The following is a 19,502-nucleotide window of genomic DNA, read 5'->3' as shown; positions in this document are numbered from 1 at the left end:
ATTGCTGTCGCAATAATATAATACGAGTATCCAGCAAATGAAGCGTCCCGGGGCCCATTACCTTCCGCAAAAGAAGAAGCAACAAACTCCAACTTTCACCATGCAACAATGCGCTGCTCTGCAACGTCTTTTTTGTTTTCTATTGTGGGGTGGGGGCACTGGAATGAAGAAACACAAAGGAAAGCATGTTGGCCACAATAGAATGCCTACTTTGGACACCTATAATGTGGCTGCCGAAGGAATATAGAAGAAAGCATGAGATGCTTGGTCCACAGAGAACCATACGCATGCTGCTTGGTATCCTACACTGGCAAGACAAGACTTTCCGGAGAGGTTACGCTCAAGCGAACGCATTTCAATCCGTCGAGTCCCCACAATGATTGCAGCGAGCGAGTATTGTTTCATTTTCTCGTCTGCTAGCCAGAAAGCATCCAAAACTGCCAGGCGAAAATCCACTGGGCCAGGGAAAAACGAATGCTCATTGAATGTGTCGCGCTGTGGTCGGGGTAACACAAGAAAAACGCATGCACTTTGGCTGGCTCCTGCTGCCCACGGGTAGCGAGAACACAAAAATTTAAGCTCAATGTGTTCTCACGAATAAAAGTCAAAGTAGAAAAAATAAGTATGTAGTTACCTTGGCTGGCTTTAGTGTCTTGACATGGATGCTTTGGTGTAGGTGAAAAAATAATGTTGATATTTTTTGTGACATGACGGCACAAATGAACCACCACAACGCTTTGTCTGATCAAACCTCACTGCTTGGCTTGTCAACTTGTTTGATAGTGTGTTGATTTGGCTTGTCTCGTGTGTTCCAATCTAAGCCTAGAAGTCAATGCACCTTTGGCGTCGAATGTTTATAACAGCATCAAATGCACAAAGTTCCGGAATTGAAAATCTAAAGCACAACTTTGGAAATGTCAATGCACCTTTCACATCAAAAGTTTACGAGATTTATAGCCATAAAGTTTAGGAATTGACATCCATGCACTCTGTAGATTCCGCGGCGAGCCCATTACCATCAAAGCGCCGTTGAAACTTTGTGCTCGGATTATGCGTTATGTGACTCCCGGTACATGGGCGTTGCCGCGAAATCCAGCCCTAGTTTGCAATGTTCGCCGTGAAATGCCTTTTCGAGCGTGAAAAAGACATTCTAGACAAAATCCAGAATGATTTCCGGCGCTGGGAGTTGCTTTGGTCGGTGATGCATGGACAGCATGAAACAATTTCAGGGGAGGGGGGGGGGCGGCTGAAGCTCCATAAGACCCCCCCCCCCACTCCCCCTGGCTACGCCCCTGGGACATGCCCCGCCTTTTCAGGTGTGCTGAGCCCAACATGAGTGATGACAAGAAGGTGCGCCATCTCGTGCATGTAGTAAAGCAAGAGCTTTTCGCGGGTCTCGTTTGCAATCCACTATGCAGGATCGCTGAGTTTCGATCAGAAGCAACAACGATTGAAATGATGCTTCAGCAACGAGCTTGGCAATACAACCGCGGTCTAAGCTGTGCATCCTCAGATATCTTTTCTGTGTGCACTGAGAATAACCTGCACACACTGTGGGTACTCGTCAGGTCTCTAGCCAGGGAAGAGCTATGCAAGATGCAGCCTCACGAGACTCCTCCAGAGCCATCTATTGTCGATATTGTAAGAAGCAAATGAGGCAAGTCATATGGGAACCACGGTGTGAGCTGCTACCGGCACGACCAGCACCAGTGTACTCCGACATGCTTAGGCGACCCGCCATTCACAGTGTGCTTATCGTTCACAGTGCGCCCATCGCGAGGCCAAATAGCTTCGCAACAATAGCAAGCGATGCGTTCCGTATGGCTGAGACGGCCCAGGAAAAGTGACATGTGGTGTGACGCCGACCATAGGCCTCTGTGTTTTTACTGCATCTGTACCGATATTGCTGGTACCGTCAAGCTGGTCTTAGAAGACTTTCAATGAATGCGCCATGCCCCTGGAATGGTGAGAGACAATCCGACATCGAAGAATACTTACGTACGCATCAGATTTTCAGCACACCTGAAACTGATGTTAGGTCTGCTAACATCAGCACACCTTGCTATCATCAACCGCGATCGTTATACCCTATGCGTTATTGATCGCCCAGCCATTGTGACTGTTCAAGCACGGCTAAGCATCGTTCACCTAGCCCAAAGTCGGAGAACTTAATGGAGCCACTAACAGTCATACATGCGAACACCCTCCGCCGCACTACCATGATGACATCGACGATTGGTTCCAGGTAAAGAAGTGCAGTAATGAGAAAATAGCTTCAAACTTGCCTTTGCTTTTTACGGGTACGAGCTGAGTACATTAATTAATTCATTCATTCATTTATTTATTTATTTATTTATTTATTTATTATACCTCAAAGGCCCCAGAGATGGGGTATTACATGAGGGATGGGCTTTAACAAAACAGTGATTCTAGAGCAGCCTTGAAGTGATGAGTGTCGGAGTGGTGCGTGATGTCGGCAGGCAGACCGTTGATTGATACCAATTGATACCAGGGCGGATTATTCGGTGATAAGCTATGAACTGGCAAAGAAGTTCTCTTCTGCTGTACTCTTCTGAAGTTAGAAAAAGCTTTGACTTAGTGGAATGGACCTCAGATGTGCACAGCAGGTCGCCACCTTATTATGCCTTTCGGCAGATGCACTGCAAGTGTTCGAATACGAAGATCTACGTACGTTGGTGACTTGGTAGTAGTTTCGAAATGCTCGAGGGATGTCATACTTACAATAGATTTCTGAAGGCTAACGGCACCATTATCAGCTTACAGAAGTTGTGTATCATTCTCGACTGAACAAGCTATAAGCTTGGAAGAATCAGGAGAGCCGTATATTGCTCCACTGTGAGTCGATGACGATGTAGCTGTACTGCCACGTAGCAGTGTAATAGTTCTCATCAAAAATGGCACATTCAATGACTACCAAGGTATAGCAGATAGCAACACAAAACTATTCTTGAACAGTAGCGTGTGTTGCACAAGAGCTCCTACCTCCGTAAAGGGTGCGCAGATATCCTTTCACGAATTTTGGAAATGAATTTCAGCGCATTGCGGAGAAAACAACTATCACCTTCTTCAATGAGTTTGCTGAAACAACAGAATTGGGCAGCTTAGAGCTAGCATCAGCGACCGTGCCAATGACCCGCGATGTCCGTGAGGTAATTGCAATCAATCTGAACCTTTCGGTGCTTCAAAAGCAGCAGTTACACAGCCTGATGCAGGATTTTGCTGAGTGTTCCTCTACTTCTTCAAAATGCTTTGCATGACCATTGTAAAGCACAGAGTTATAACAGAGGAGATGACTAGGCTGGCATGGCAACATCGGTATCGAGTCTCACCGAAGGAAAGAGAGATTATCAAGAATCAAGTACGTGCAGTGCCTAAAGATGACGTCATTCAGCCTTCCAATAGTCCGTGGGCATCTCATTTAGACAACACACTGTGGTTCTTTTTAGACTGCTGTAAATTGAACAGCGTGACTCAGCGGGATGTATACCCCCTCCCACGCATCGATGGCATGTTAGATTGGCTACAGTCTGCAAAATTTTTCTCCTCCCTCAATCCGAAAAGGGGATATTGGCAAATTGAAGTGGATGAGCAAGACCTCGAGAATACAGCGGTTGTCACGCCTGATGGACTGAATGAATTTGAAGCTCTCCCATTTAGTCTCTGTACTGCCCTGGCATTGTTTCAGTGCATGGTGGATGCTGTATGTTTCGGCTTAAAATGGCAGTCTTGCGGTTAGTGTTAGAGGCACTTCGTTCGGCAAACTTACCAATTAAACCGGAGAAGTGTCAGGCTGTATTTGACGAACTTTGATTCCTTGGACATATCATCAGCGCTAAGGTGTTTGACCAGATCCCGAAAAGACAGCAGTTGTCGCAAAGTTCTCGACGCCCATTATCAAAAAGTCAGTACAACGCTTTTGGGGTCTATGTGCTTGCTGTAGACTATTTGTCAAAAAATGTTAAAAAATAGCAGAGCCTCAAACAAAGCTTCTAAGAGAAGATGTACCCTTCATGTGGCAAAGCAAGCAACACAGCACGTTTAATGAGTTAAGAAAACACCTGCTGAGTTGGCACCAGCTCATTCTCCACTTTTAATGAGTGCTCAGGCAAAGGCTAAGCTTCTTGCAGACGAGAGGCTGGCAAGTGAAAAGCTGTTGTGTTGCCGTATTCAGGGTAAACCTGAAAATGCAGCCGAGTGTCCCTACAGCAAGGTTTCGTTGCTGTGCCAAAAAACATGATTTGCTTTGTGCACTGTTGTGGAGATAGCCACTTCTATAGCTCAAGGGTGGAAGTGCCATCCTGTCCTGCCATCCTGTGGCAAACCTTCAACTCTGCCAGCCTGCTCTAAAACAAATTTTGAATAAAGTCTCTAAATTTAGTAAGTTGTGCAGGTTCACTGGCAACCACACAGCCATAGTCGTGCCTTAGTCTAGCCTAGATAATTAGTTTAGCAGTTGCGTTTAGAGTGTGGTTATTAGGTGGCACATTGTAACCTGGCTGTGGGGAAATTAAAATTGTATTTTGTATCTTTCTATGCATGCACACACTCTGTGGACCAGCTAAAGATGATTGGAACTGGCGCTCTTTTTACGGGGCAGTCGTGAAGGAACTCTGAACTGTCAACTCAGTGGATTAGTTGTATACGGTCTGTTCAGTGCACAGCTCTTCAGTTTGGCTATAATAATACATATTGTTGTGGACTTGAGTGCCTTCTGTGTTGATAAATGGCAAACATTGTGTGTGCAACACCCGAGAACTGTTTCACCCGCCTGTCGCATGTGTTCACTGATCTGATAGTGCAGCATGGCGACGAACCACGGAAGCAACTCCGTGAAACATCTCGACCAATCTCCTTTGGCGACAGTGATGATGATGATGATGATGATGATGCCCCAGTTAATGGCGCAAAGTTGTCACTCAAATTTAGATTCTGTCTATGCCATTTTCTGCATGACTGCACCTAAAGCCCCTGCATCCACGTGCCACCGCCGCTTTCTTAAGTAGCGACAACCTTTGTATTGCGCCGCCTTTTCTCCTCACACCAAATCCGGTTCCGGTATTTTCAGTTGCGGCATTTCCGGTTTAAAAATTTCCGGTTCCGGCGTTTCCGCTTCCTGAAGTTGCGCTGCGGGTATTTCCGCGTTGACTGCTGTTGGACGATGGTGAGACGCCCGCGCATGCTTAGCAGAGCTGTGGCAGTCACCATAAGAAGAATGCAAAGGGGACAAGCTGTGTATTCCGCTGAAGTAGTAGTTCGCGGTCGCTGTTTTCCAAATGCACGAAAAACGGCAGTGGTCTCCAAGTGCCTAGGCACTACATTCCACTGTACGTTGTCGCTCGTGCCACAACCCGTCACAGGTTGACGTGAAGCAGCGAACACGAGCAGATCGCTGGTTACAGTAGGTGGTGGTTCTTGGATGGAATCGCATTCACAGTTTCAACTGCAGCTCATGCAATTAAAGCATTTCCAGCGACACGAAAGTAAACAATGCTAAAAAACAAAGCGTCACTTCCACTCGGAACAGGAAGCTGCAGCTACGGAAGTTCCGCTTGCCGCCGGAAACTAAGGGGGTGAGTGGGAGAGGAGCGTGGAGGAGGAGGGCAGGTTGGCGGTACTTAACCTGGTCGGTGGAAACGTGTATGGAGGGGCTTTAACTACACCATGCCGAATCGCCTTTTCTACTGCAGAATGCAATCGAGAGATCTAAAGTTTCTGTTTTAATCAACCTCAGCAGCCAGAATGGCAGTCATAAAATGGCAGAGAAAATGCAGACTGCAGAAACTGTGTTCATGGCAACAGTGCTCACAACATGACGTCCAGAAAATTTAAGCTATTGTTAGGTGTCTAAAATATTTGTTGCCATTGAACATTGGGTCTATGGGGCCCATGATGGGGCCCCAAATAAATCAGTTTGTCTGAAAAAGTTGACTCTATAGCTCATGATATTAGGTGTGTATGCAGAGAGGAAAGCCAGTGAACTTCTTTTCCCTGCAAGGAATGTGGGAGACTTGATAAACACGCAATTTCCAAATAACTTCACATATATATTGCATGTTAATACCGGCTGTCAAAATAAAATGTCGCCAAGAATAAAAATAACAGATGGCTTTATGCGAACAGCAATTACTTTGTATTGATGGGCATGCTTCATGATAGTTGTGAGTGTTTTTTTTTTAAATTGTGCGCAGATAATAACTTAGGTGGAAATACCTCACCCTTATAACCTACTTTGTCTATATGGTGTCAATGCAGTAGTTGTGAAAAATGTAGTGAAATGAGAGGTAACGGTGCTTAAAGCAGCCTATAGGTCTGAGCACTGCTTTTTCTTGGTGACAAAGAACTTTTGCAATCTTAAAAAAAAAAGAGAAAGTAAATATGTCTTCACAACGTCATGTGCCCAGGATTGCAGCGGTGTCAAACATAAACCTCGTCACCTGCATGCCTAGTTCATCGCATTAGAAATGAGCGGCCATGCTCTTTTCCCAACGTGTCAGTTATTTTTGGCGTTTATCTGGTCTTCATCGAATGCGAAGCCACATGCTTCTGTTACATTATTGCTGAATCTTTCTTTATTTTATTTATTTATTTACTTATTTTTGGTCGGAAAGAGCCCACTCATAGCCTAGGTTGCTTTTAACATTGTTAACGGTCATTTCTTGACAGCCATGACAACCTTTGCATTGTTTGTTTGTTTGTTTGTTTATTTATTTATACTGTCAGTCCGAGGATGGACCATTACAGGAGTGGATAGAAATACAAAAAAAATATACAAAATATCGGTACATGTAGAACAAAGAACAATACAATAGCATTGTCTGTAAAAAGTGACATGCAGTGATCAAAGACAAAACACTCGCAATATGCGCATCAGAAACAAATGCTATGATGCAGTCGTATCTGGAAAAATGAGATTCTCCAAACCAGCAGTAAAAGCACTGACAGAGGAACATGTGACAAGTCGATTGGGTAATTCATTCCATTCTTTGATCGCCCTAGGAAAGAAACTATGCTTGAATATATCATTCCGTGTAACTGGCGGGTGTATGTATAAACTGTGCTTGTGTCTGGAGCGTTGATCTGGTGAAATTATACAGAAATCAGTAAAATTAAGTTTAACCTGGTTATGAACAATTAGGTATAAAAATTTCAGTCGGTCAAACTTAGTCCTTAGTTCTAAAGCGGAGAGGTTTGCACATCTGCATAGTTCAGTAGAAGAGTGCACACGCTGATACTTATTAAAATTAAATTGACACATTAAATTGACACATTAACAATTAAGCTAGATTATAAAACTTGGCTAACTAAAGCTGAATATTATTTACTTCATTGACCACAAAAAAATACTTACGACTAGCATTAACAATACCCACCAACGTAAGATCGAGCACAGTTCATCATCATTTTCCTCAGCCATATTTACTTGCCACAGCCAGCATGGAAATTATTCTGTTCTGCAAAGTCAAATAAAGAACAGCTTTACTTACTATGCTTGTATTTCACTCATGTTGAGCTTTATCAAGCTACACCAAAATGCATATCTTATGCTCCAAAATGTCAAAATTACTGCTCCCAGAGCTGCTACGAAACAGCCTAGGTTGTGCCACCTTTGTATATGCGATTGCATCCTTTGTGTGTATCTACTCGCCTTGTAACGCACTCTTATTCACCATATTTTGCAGCTGGTTCTTTGGGCCCATGTCCCGGCAAGAAGCGTCAGACCTCCTGATGGCCGAGAATGAAGTGGGTGTCTTCTTGGTCCGCAATAGTACAACCATAGCGGGTGACCTGGTGCTGTGTGTCCGGTGAGTGCTTAGTCCTTCACAACTTCAGGGGCAGGTGAACTATCGTGGTGGTTATGGATGCCAGTTCTGATTGAGATATTGACTGGAATATTCCTTTGAGTGCTCTGCACTCCAAGTGGACAAGTAGTAAATGTTATTGACCAACTGCTGCAAAACTTCAGTTTGGCTAAATTGATCGTAAATGTTGCACTACGTTCCATCAAAGCAGTTTTGGTGAAGCTGCAGGGCTCAAAATTCTCAGATTTTAACGATATAGCGTTAAGGAGCCTGTGTCGCAGAAAATCCGGTGTTGGCGTCCCACGTAGGCGTGCAGCGTCAGACGTTATTTTGGCAAAAATATTTCGGAACCACCCGTACCCAGGTCATCCATGTGGCACAAGGAGTTTACTGAACTAATTGAATTTCTCAAGCTAAAATATGTGGAAAAATCGTAAACTACGACATACAGACAGCCTTCAGACATGATAGCTCTCAGATTGTAATTCGACTATATGAGAAAGCAATTCTGTTACGCAAAACCTCAAAGGAACCCCTCTTCCAGCGTTTTCCACAATTCACCGACCGACCGTGGCACACGTGTGTCTTGGGGGGCCACAGAGCAGCGCACCTGGTTCCTTGCAATAGCTCCAGCTGGCGCTCGCCTCCGTCACATCGCGGCCCACGCAAGAGGCCGTGTTTTTACCGCAAAGCCCGCCTTCGTGCATATAGCATTCGCAGCCAGCGTTTCCCGGTAAACATTACGGTTACATATGCTCCATTTGCCAGGAAGCGTGAGAAGCAATCGTTACAGAATTTTTGACTGCTATCACGTTCCACTCTTAATGGCTAAGCTTAAGCGTCCTCCAAGTTTTCTTTTTTTTTTTCTGCAGCCTTGAAATAGCACATTGGCAACTGAAGCAGGGCACCTGGTAGTTAGCAGATGCGACACATATCCTGTACCGCGACCAAGATTTTCCATGTGCTGTGAGGGCTGCACAGTCTCAGAGATCATGCACAGTCAGCATTCACATGTGGGAGGAGTAGGGGGCTGAACTTTTGACTTTCATATGGTATTCAAGAGGCTGTAACGAAGGTTTTATGTATGCTCAAGCCGAAACAACAACCTTTTGATAGGAGGGGGAGCTGTTTCGGTTCTCTTATGAGGGGGGGTTACCACCTCAAAAGCTTTCTATTTTGGGGGGATCTCTACCACTCAGTGCGCTGGTTCTCAGTGTGCTGGGTTTTGCATAATTTCCAGTGAGTGATAACCTTGGCATCTTTTTTCTTTTTCTCATCTTAAGTTTCACTGACAAGGCAGTCTGTTTTTGCAAGTTTTTTGGGGTACACACACTTGCATTTCAAGCATAAAATCTTGCGCGGCGGCTGCTCTATCTACATGAAGTCTGAAACTACGATTTTTACGTGGTAGACAATTTCGTTGCATTTGGCCTTTGACACTTGCTACATCACTCAAAATCGCAAAAAGTGTACCAAATATCCCTGAGATTTCCAGTAATGCAGTTTCTTGATGACTGTACTCACCATAAGGCACACATTCTAGCTTGGACTGTAGAGAAAGGATAAGCACACCTACCACGACAGTGCTCATTCAATGGCCATTGCACTCTGCTACCAAGCATAACTCGAATTCAACATCAACCTGCTGCAGCAAGTGAGCACAAGTCTGCAATGCAAAAAGGCTCGAATTAGAGGCGTCAGGGTGTGCATCACAGGGGTAGGGAAAATTAATGCAGTCTATGACCTCTCTTTTATGAAGGCATTGAATTAGCAATGATAAAAGTGCAAACTTAGTGTACTGTAGTTATGGGCTACTTCAGTGCAAAAATGGGGAAAAGCAGGCTGGTGAATAAGCAATTGGCAAGTATGGCGTCGATTCTAGGAACGCTAGAGGAGAGATGCTGGTAGAATTCACAGAAAGTAATAAGCTACAAATAATGAACGGCTTCCTCAGGAAGCATAGCAACAGAAAGTGGACCTGCAAAAGCCCTAATGGTGAAACAAGGAATAAAATTGATTTCACACTTTCTGCTGATCCCAGCATAGTGCTGGATGTGGAAGTGTTCGGTAGGGTGTGTGTCATCAGTCAGATATTCAAGAAATCCACAGTGTACAATCAGCCTCTCTATATGGCTTTCATAGATTTCGTAGATTTCTTTCGCAGTCGAGATGCCAGCAGTTATAGAGGCATTATGCAATCAAGGAGTACAGACCGCTTACATATCTTGAAAAATATCTACAGAGGTTCTACGGCTACCTTAATTACACACAAGAAAAGCAGGAAGATACCTATATAGAAAGGGGTCAGACAGGGAGACAATCTCTCCAATGCTATTCACTGCGTGCCTGGAAGAAGTATTCAAGCTATTAAACTGGGAAAGCTTAGGAGTAAGGATCGACGGCGAATATCTTGGCAACCTTTGGTTTGCCGATGACAGTGTTCTATTCAGCAACAATGCAGAGGAGTTGATTCCCTCAACAAATGATTGAGGGCTTTAACAGAGAGTGCAAGAGTTGAGTTGAAGACTAATATTCACGAAAACAAAGATAATGATCAATAGCCAGGCAAGGGAACAAGAGTTCAGGACCACCAGTCAGCCTATAGAGTCTGTGAAGGAGTACATTTACCTAGGTCAATTAATCACAGGGAACCCTGACCATGAGAAGGAAATTCACAGAAGAATAAAAATGGTTTGGAGCGCATATGGCAGACATTGTCAGCTCCTGACTGGAAGCTTACCATTATCGTTGAAGAGGAAGGTGTACAATCAGTGCATTTTACCAGTGCTGACATATGGGGCAGAGACTTGGAGATTGATAAAGAAGCTGCAGAATAACTTAAGGCCTTAACGCGCAAAGAGCGATGGAATGAAGAATGCTAGGCGTAACGTTAAGAGACAAAAAGAGAGCGGCTTGGATCAGAGAACAAATGTATGTAGCCGATTTTCTAATTGACATTAAGAGAAAAAAATTGAAGCTGGGCAGGTCATGTAATGTGCAGGTTAGATAACCGGTGGATGATTAGGGTCATAGAATGGGTACCAAGAGAAGGGAAACGCAGTTGAGGATGGCAGAAGACTAGGTGGGCGATGAAATTAGGAAATTATTCTCTGAGCTTCCTAATTTGGAATTGGTTGGCGCAGGACAGGGGTAATTGGTGATTGCCTTTGTCCTGCAGTGGACATAAAACAGGCTGATGATGATGATGATGATCTCTCTCTAGCTGGTCTGTTGCTTGACAGCTCAAAGTTCCGTCAACCATTTTGTTAACCAAAGATGGTCAGCCACATCAGCTTTATCCACTTTTTGCCTACTGTACAAAGATAACCATAGCATTCAGATACAACCATCAAATACAGTTTTCTTAGCCAACCTGATTTCTGGTAAAACGGATGCAAAGTAATATATCAAGTGCTTTTTGTTTTAGACTGCATAGAGCTTTTTAATATCGCCAGTGGGAGGCTGTGCAGTTAAAAACCTTGAGCTAAATTTTTTGAAGAGGCAGTTGTTACTGGCACAAGAAATAAGATCTTAAGTGACTAATTAACATAATTTCACTGATTAAGTTTTTAAATGTTTTAATGCACCTATTGCAATTTTGGTCCTTTGTGGTGGCTTAGCAGCTATGGTGTTGTGCTGCTAAGCACGAGGTTGTGGGATCAAATCCTGGCCATGGCAGCTGCATTTCAATAGAGACAAAATGCAATAATGCTTGTCTATCATGCATTGGGTGTGCACTAAGGATTCCCAGGTGGCCAAAATTAATCTCGGTCCTATCACTACGGCATGCCCCATAATCAGATCGTGGTTTTGGCACAGAAGAAACTGCAGAATTTAATGTTTTCTTTTTAATTTAGCAGTTGTGCTCTTGGAGATGCAAGGCATGTCGCATGGAATGAACCCTCAGGATGGCATAGTTTTAAGGTATTAATTCCCAAAGTGCGAAACAAAATGCAGTCTGTCTGTCCGGCCGTCTGCCAGTGTGTGTATCTTGTCTGCCTGTCTATCTATCTATCTGTCTGTCTGTCTGTCTGTCTGTCTGTCTGTCTGTCTGTCTGTCTGTCTGTCTGTCCGTCTGTCCATCTGTCTGTCCGTCCGTCCGTCCGTCCGTCCGTCCGTCTATCTATCTATCGATGCATGCATGCATGCATGCTTACACCGATCCAGCGACTGAAGCCCAAATTGCCTACCAGCTTGGGCACCTAGGTGTGTGCTCGTGGTCATGATGCCATCGTGGTCATTCTGTTGTCATTCTATCTTCACCATCAGACTTTTGTCTTGACGTCTTTAAAGAACCATGTGTCACTTTTCAACAAACCTTTTTCACGCCGGTACGGGTCTCTGTAGTTCGTTGAAGCTCTTTCGTGCCGACTTGGAGCACTGGGTAAATGCCACTCGGGCTGTGCTGGTCTTCAGTGAACCTCTATGATGGCAGTTTGGTTCACTGGGTATGTGCCAGTAGATGTGTGCTCCTCTTCAGTGAGCATCTTTAATACTAACTTGGGCAGCTGGGTATGTGCCTCTGGTGTATGTGCACACCCAGTGCCACATACCCAGGGACCCAAGTTGCTCAATGAAGAGTGGCATTCACAAAAACGATCCCTTAAATGTCTAGTGCTGAGCGGAATCGAACTCACGTCGCAACGGTTCCTCAATGACAGCAACCCGACGCTTTAGCAGGCTGTGCCACGAATGCATTGGGTATGTGCCGCTCTTCAACGAACATCTCGCCAACTTAGGTCACTGGGTATGTGGCACTAGGTGTGCGGTAAGCGAGGGAGCGATTCGCGGTGTTCATAGGCACTGGCGTGCATTCTTGTCTTGGCAGCCGCTGACAAACTTTAGGCAGCACCATCAGATGGTGCAGTATGTCCAGAAACGAGCCCGAGAGAGGTGCTTAGTTGCCACATTATTTTGCATCGTTTGGATGCACCGCCACTGCATGGATTTCCGAGGCTTCACGCAGGCTTCGTGGCAGTGGCACTAGATGGTGCCGAGCGTTCTTGGCGAAGTGTGAAAGAAGAGTCTCGCCCCAGCACACGCCCCTTGCATAACTCGTTTCAGCAGTGGCAATACATTGCATCGCTGTATTGATTAGATGCTAGATGCATTGCCTCCAAGAGTCATCATGAGGTGGGTTCTGCAGATTTTTTTGTCTTTGACTGCTTTCCTGCCAACTTGGGTGACTTGGTAGGCCATGGTCTAACGGGTAGCGCACCGGGCTGCTGTGCTGAGGGAATGTGCTCCTAAACCAACTGTTGGACCAGCTTGGGTTACTGAGTATGTAACACTGGTTACGTGCCACTTCTTAGCGAACCCCTTTGATGCCAACTTGGGTCACTGGGTATGTGCCATCCTTAGTCACAATAAGACCCTTTAATATTTATCTGGTGCTGGATGTAATCAAACACGCATTATGTATATTTCAAGTTCCAGGATATTTAATCAGGTTGTCAGAGCAAAAAGAGTGCCAGAGCACTCTGGAGACCTGATTAGGTTGATAACGTACCATGGATGGTCATTTTTGCTGTGGTTGGTAGCCCATGCAATGGCAATGCCGATAAGTTGATTCACTGCAGCGGCAAGCGTGCTCAGTATTTCACTGTGGGAATGATGAAGTGCTTCGTGTTAACCGTGTCCACAGGGGAATAGCACACCTGCGAATTCGCAAGAATTATTACTAATGGGCGAAAACGCATTGGTTTGCAAATTATTGTGGGGGTGTGTGCAGCATCTGAAGTAACCGTCTAGTCAAATGCGAATGCAGTTGCATGTTTGCTGTCCTGCTGGCGTCGCTGGCGCCGCTTGGTCCCTGCGTGAGATGGTTATTTCAGTGTAGGCACTGAATGGATGCAGCCTCACAAGTTTCTTGGAAGTGTTCACCCTCGATAAAAGCACCATGTACAAAGCCTTGTTTTCCTGAGTCAGAGAGGGAAACGTGCAAAATCGTTTTTGCATGATGGCAACCACACATGATGTCAAAATAGGGGTTTCTCTTACTTTTAAGCTGCCTGTTTGCTTTATGAGCACAGGTTTAGTATGTTGCCATATCGCGACAACAGGCTAGAAGATAAGCAGCCAGGAACTTGGAGTTGCAAGGTCTTCAGTGGCAGAGCACAAGGCACACTTATCACAGTGTCATGGCAACCAGCATAAGCCTGCACTACTTACGTTGGTGTTTTCACATGCTCAATCTGGTTTGGTGGCGGCACGGTCACTGTGGGCTTCTAGAGTATTTATTTGATGCTCTCCCAAAATTTATACGCTATACCTTGTTGCTCATTACATTAGATTCAAAAGCAGCTGCCCAGCCACTTGCAAATTACGCCCTATGCAACACGTTGTGAAAAGCAATGAAACTGGTGAACCCACTACATATGACAACATAATCATACAGAGCAAAAATACCCAACCGTATGCTTTCGCACTAGATTTACTAAAACATTTTAGCACAGTTACGATCGGAAGTGTTTGAAGATGTATGTGATACATTTCAAATATTGTTACTTTCATCAGTGCTTTTGCTGTTGAGGGGAAGAAACACTGAGGTAAATTTGTCTAATCCACACTATTGGAGAGACTCCAATCTACACTGGGTAAAGTGCAATCGGCACCAGTACCAGTGGTCGCTCAATGTGTGGTTCGGAATTTGCACCGGTGCTATAATCGGTCCCATTTTATTTGATCACATACTGACTGGACAGCGCTACATGAACGAAATCTTTGAAGGAGTGGTGAACGAGTTTCTCAGTGAAGTCCCACTGCCTTGTCTTCCAGTTCTGTGGTATCAGCAAGATGGGGCACCCGCGCACAGCAGCAGCCGAGCACGAAACTGGCTGGATGCGACTTTTCATGCGCAAGAGATTGGAAGGCACGGTCCTGTAAATTGGCCGGCTTGGTCACCTTATCTCTCTCCACTCGATTTCTTTCTCTGGGGTTATCGTGCCTACATGACTGAGATGGATGAACATTAGTTCAAAGCAACGGTAACGGATGTTTGCCATAGAATTCCACCTTTGGTCATGAAGAAAGCCTGAATATGTGATAAAATGGACACAGTACTGCGTAGCTGCAATAAAGGAGACCTATCCGAACATGTCCTCTAGGCTGGTGTTCAACGGAGCTTACGAATTCATAGATAATAAGGGCACACTGAAATCTCATGTTTTTTTTTTTGTTGGTTTTTCTTTTTCTTTTTTTTTTTATTCAGACATCACGATTGCCTGTTCGCCCCAATTAAAAGTGGTGTATTTACTTTCTTGAACGCATCAGTTTGGCTTTTTCTCGACACATTCGTCACTTTCCGGTCTGTTTATTTCGCTCATTTTTTGTTTTTGACATGAACCTGTTTTTGCAGCATGTATACACTTTCATGAAAAATAAAATGGTCACTCTAATTTGGTCTTAAGCTTTGTCGATATGCCCAGTTGGTAGAGCAGTTGACTGTAGAAGTGCTGCGGGAGAGAATTTGGCTTTGGTCCGGAACAAGTTTCTGGTGCGAAATATAGTTTAGCACGCACTCTTTTGATGCGGTGTGAACAAATTTCAGCCAGGATTTTGAAGCATTCTATGCCTATTGCATTGCTTTTCACATTTTGTGTATGGTCAGGGCGGCGCTTCGGCCCCGTTATCAAGGGGCTTTTGTTGTCAATGTGATTGATTTGTTGTCAATTTGTATTCCACCTTGCAGGGAAGAGAACAAGGTGAGCCACTACATAGTGAACCGGGTGACACAGTTGGAGCAGACACGGTTCCGCATTGGTGACCAGATGTTCCCCGACATACCGTCGCTGCTCAATTTTTACAAGCTGCACTACCTGGACACGACACCACTCGTAAGGCCGGTGAGTACACAACCGTGTTAAAGGATGACATTCGAGCAAGGGTGATAGGTTTGTTGATAGGCTCAGGTGACGTCCTACGTCAGACGGTGGTAGTTGGCAATTAAGTTAACCATAATGACACGACACGTGCTCTTTGCGGCTCAGTTAGGTGACCGCAACATGTGCCTTGACATTTTTGAATAGATGGTGGGATATGTCATGTCCATCATAATTTCATTGAACAGTGCATCGGTTCCTGCAGCTAGTATTGTAAGTAAACTGCTAATTTGTGCAGGCCTGCTGTTTTGTTTGCTGTTCAAGTGATCAACAAATGTTCTAAAAAAAAAAGAACACTTTTCAGAAAAACGGGAAGACCTTGTGGCTGGGGGAGGTTAGAGCACAGCCATAGTTGTGAGAACACATGGTTTAGGAGCGGCATGTTCTAGCCACAGTGCCGCAGCAGTTCCGTTTGAGCCATGGAATAGTGGAAGCATGTTATGCAGTTCAATGCACATGCAACTAGATAATGACACTCGCCACTTTGTTTACACAGGTGGCTTTGCAGAATATTTCGGTCTGGCATTGCAGGTACTGAAACTGCACAGCCGTGAAGAGGCATAATTTCTTTGGGTACGCAGCCAGATTTCCTGTGTGATAAACAGTAAGCGTGGAACACTTGTTAGAGTTAATAATCCACACTTTATGTAAGAACGAGAAGAAAAGGGGTTAACCGTGGGGCTAGATTTTTATTATATCGTGAGAAGCCAACAAACAAAGACACCAAGGAAAACATAGGGGAAATTACTTGATTGAATTTAAGAAATGATAAATTAATGGCGATGAAAGTGGATGAAAAAACAACTTGCCACAGGTGGGGAACAATCCCACGTCTTCGCATTAAGGTACTTCCACATTAGCGATAAAAACGTGACAACGCGCCCACGTGGCAGACGCCTGCGGGCAAGTCCACAGTCACGTGTTGTGGCATGCGGCAACGGCACGTGAGGACCCGCGTTGTCTCGTTCCATTCGATACTTCTCGTGACAGCACGCTCTCCGTTCTGCCGATTTCGTGTTCCATCCAGGGCTATTTTGAGCCAGCGGTTGGGGAAGTTCTTAAATTTGCTCGCTGCCTGCTCGCCTGCATGGTATGTACAAACACAATGACATGCTCACACATGTTCCCACAACATTAAGAAAATTTCACCAATTACTCACCTGTCATGCCAAACTGCTGTCCAATAATGTGCCAGCGGTTGGCACGTAGCTCCTTGTCCTTAAAATCGATGTTCGATTTGTCATATAGGCAGCATATCCGCAAACGGTTTCCAAACACGCCTCCATCGCGAGGCGACTTCTTTGTCGATGTCTCGGTGGCGGTGTGAGATCCCGCAACATTCAGAAAATTTCACCAATTACTCGCCTGTCGTGCCAAACAGCTGTCCAATAATGTGCCAGCAGTTGGCGCAGCTCCTTGTCCTTAAAATCGACGTTCGATTTGTCATAGAGGCACGCACATCCGCGAACGGTTTCCAAACACGCCTCCATCGCGAGGCGACTTCTTTGTCGATGTCTTGGTGGCGGTGTCGGAAGGCTTAACACCGTTCACCACGCGCAGCGTGTCGCGCTCGTTTTTGTCGATGTACCCTTATACATTGCACGCGTAATGCGAAGGTGTGGCATCGTTGCCCACCTGCGGCAAGTTGTTTTTTCATCCACTTTCATTGCCATTAATTTATCATTTCTTTATTTCAATCAAGTAATTTCCCCTATGTTTTCCTTGGTGTCTTTACTTGTTGGCTTCTCATGATATGATCTGCACTTTGACATTTAGCCATGTAAACTTGATTCTCTTTCTCTATGCAGCTTTGTGGTTAAGTGCTTGCTTTCTGGAAAAAAGAAAAAGTGCTCGCAGTGTCAGATAAGTCATAATTCTTGAACTCCATAGTACATTCCAGCAAGATGGGCTTGACATGTATTAGTTTGTAGACAGCGCTAACATATCACCATGGCATGTTCTAGAATTTACCTCATCATCGCCACAAGCACGTCAGAAGATTCAGCAACACATTTATAAAAGTGGTCAGATGCAAGTGATTTGGCAACTGCCATTCGCACTTGTTGACATCACCAAGCTGTATCCTAGTTTAGAGGGCGCAAGTTCGTCCAGTGTGCTCTTTACAGTATGCTACGTCTCTGTCTGCTTGCGCGTCGGAGCACTGTGACACCTCTGTGGAAACGTGATGTGATTAGCATGTTATGAATTGACTGTGTATAAGAGAATGTGGCTGCCCGTCATCGTCTATTAGGTGAGTAATAAGGAGCGTTATAATCTTTTTTCTGAAATGTGTATATTTATCAGCCAGGCTGAAGAGGGAAGGGACGCTTTAGCTCGGGGCCAACTCCAATTTCTTTATTCAAATCCTTGTAAAAGGCAGAAATGCTTTTATGAGACAGCCACTGTACCCATTTGAATGAAATTTGTTGCATTCGACAGAGAAAGTAAAATTCAAGAGACTTGCTGAGCAGAATTTTGATTTAGTGCCTGTAAATATTAACAAATGCCATATGTGAGTAAAGCTCATCAAGTTTGAAGCACAATGTTTACAAATCTGCAACTCTGCACTAAAAATGGATGTCACAGTTTTGTAAGCATCAATTGTTAGAGAATCTCAAGTGGACCAATTGGATGTATAAATTTACTGTTTATGTGAGCTTGTTACAATGTTTTCAAGGCTCTTGCAAAAGTTTCACTCACAAATAAGCAGTATGTTTTAGATCACTGTATAATACATCAATTTTGTTTACTTGAGATGTATTGTTAGGGGCAGTTTACGGAATGCTAGTTTGAGTTGTAAACTTCATACACAAGTTTTCTTCAATTTTCAATAATTTTTGTTGAGAAATTGACGGCCTGTATTAAAACCGTGCATACCACAATCATTAGAATATAAATTTATCACTTCAGTGCAACAGTCCTCATCAAAACTGGTTTAGTGGTCACCGAGAAAAACAGTTTCCCCATTTCCATGCATTAAGATAGAAGCTCCTAAGCTAAAGCTTCCTCCTAAGCTGTGGGTGGATTGCGGAGTGTTGCGAGTTGCATGACTGAATTGTTTGAGGAGGTTGCGTGCTCTTGAGCAGGATTCTGGGGATGCACTGTGTGCTATTGATGACAGAAATGTGCCATTGTGAATTTGGCAAGCTCATTGATTCTGTACCATCTTTTTACTTGGCACAAAATATCTGTCTGGAGAACTAATAATTATCATTTTTCTTTTTTTTCCAGGCTGCAAAAAAGGTTGAAAGAGTGAAAGCCAAATACGACTTTGAAGGGAGTGTGAGTTCCATTTTAACATCTGCTGTCTGCTTTGAATCTGCCAATCATGCCACTAAATTTGACACAACATTCTGATGTTGAAACAATCGCTGCCATTAAAGCTGACCTGTGGAGACTCATCCTCGAAGCCTGGATGTTTGCAGGGGGACGCCGATGACCTGCCCTTCAGAAAGGGTGAGGTGTTGACTGTTATCTCGAAGGACGAAGACCAATGGTGGACTGCAAGAAACAGTCTCGGCCACACGGGGTCCATTCCTGTGCCATATGTCGAAAAGGTGAGAAAAAGTGCCAACTGGGGCAATGAAATCTTGGACCATGTGTAAGGAGCCTAGTTTTATGAGGGTAGCACAGGTATATAGCAGCCTCTGAGCAAATTTTTATGATTTGTGTGCATTTGGATTTGTGTTTACTCCTGAAAAGTCTGCATGCATAGACAGTTATGATAATCGAATCGAAAAAAAAAAAAAAAGGTTTCGTGGCAATGATGCAGGACCCAGAGTGTTGCGAGAATGAGCACTGC

The 19,502-nt window shown here is 44.4% G+C and overlaps 1 protein-coding gene across 2 annotated transcripts in view; it reads left to right on the top strand.

Moving 5' to 3' along the window:
* The window catches only part of Crk (Crk proto-oncogene, adaptor protein), a 59,396-nt gene that overhangs the window by 5,998 nt on the left and 33,896 nt on the right, over positions 1-19,502 (top strand). For both annotated transcript variants that reach the window (XM_065443431.2, XM_065443430.1), the window contains exons 2-5: positions 7,701-7,823; positions 15,511-15,664; positions 18,932-18,982; positions 19,126-19,257. In XM_065443431.2, the coding sequence (XP_065299503.1) occupies positions 7,701-7,823; positions 15,511-15,664; positions 18,932-18,982; positions 19,126-19,257 (460 nt within the window). The remainder of the gene's footprint in view (positions 1-7,700; positions 7,824-15,510; positions 15,665-18,931; positions 18,983-19,125; positions 19,258-19,502) is intronic.

This window comes from Dermacentor albipictus, chromosome 9 (assembly GCF_038994185.2).
Source record: "Dermacentor albipictus isolate Rhodes 1998 colony chromosome 9, USDA_Dalb.pri_finalv2, whole genome shotgun sequence".
Classification (NCBI taxonomy): Eukaryota; Metazoa; Arthropoda; class Arachnida; order Ixodida; family Ixodidae; genus Dermacentor; species Dermacentor albipictus.
Note: the sequence above shows the minus strand (reverse complement) of the source record. Positions and strands in the feature narration are given on the sequence as shown.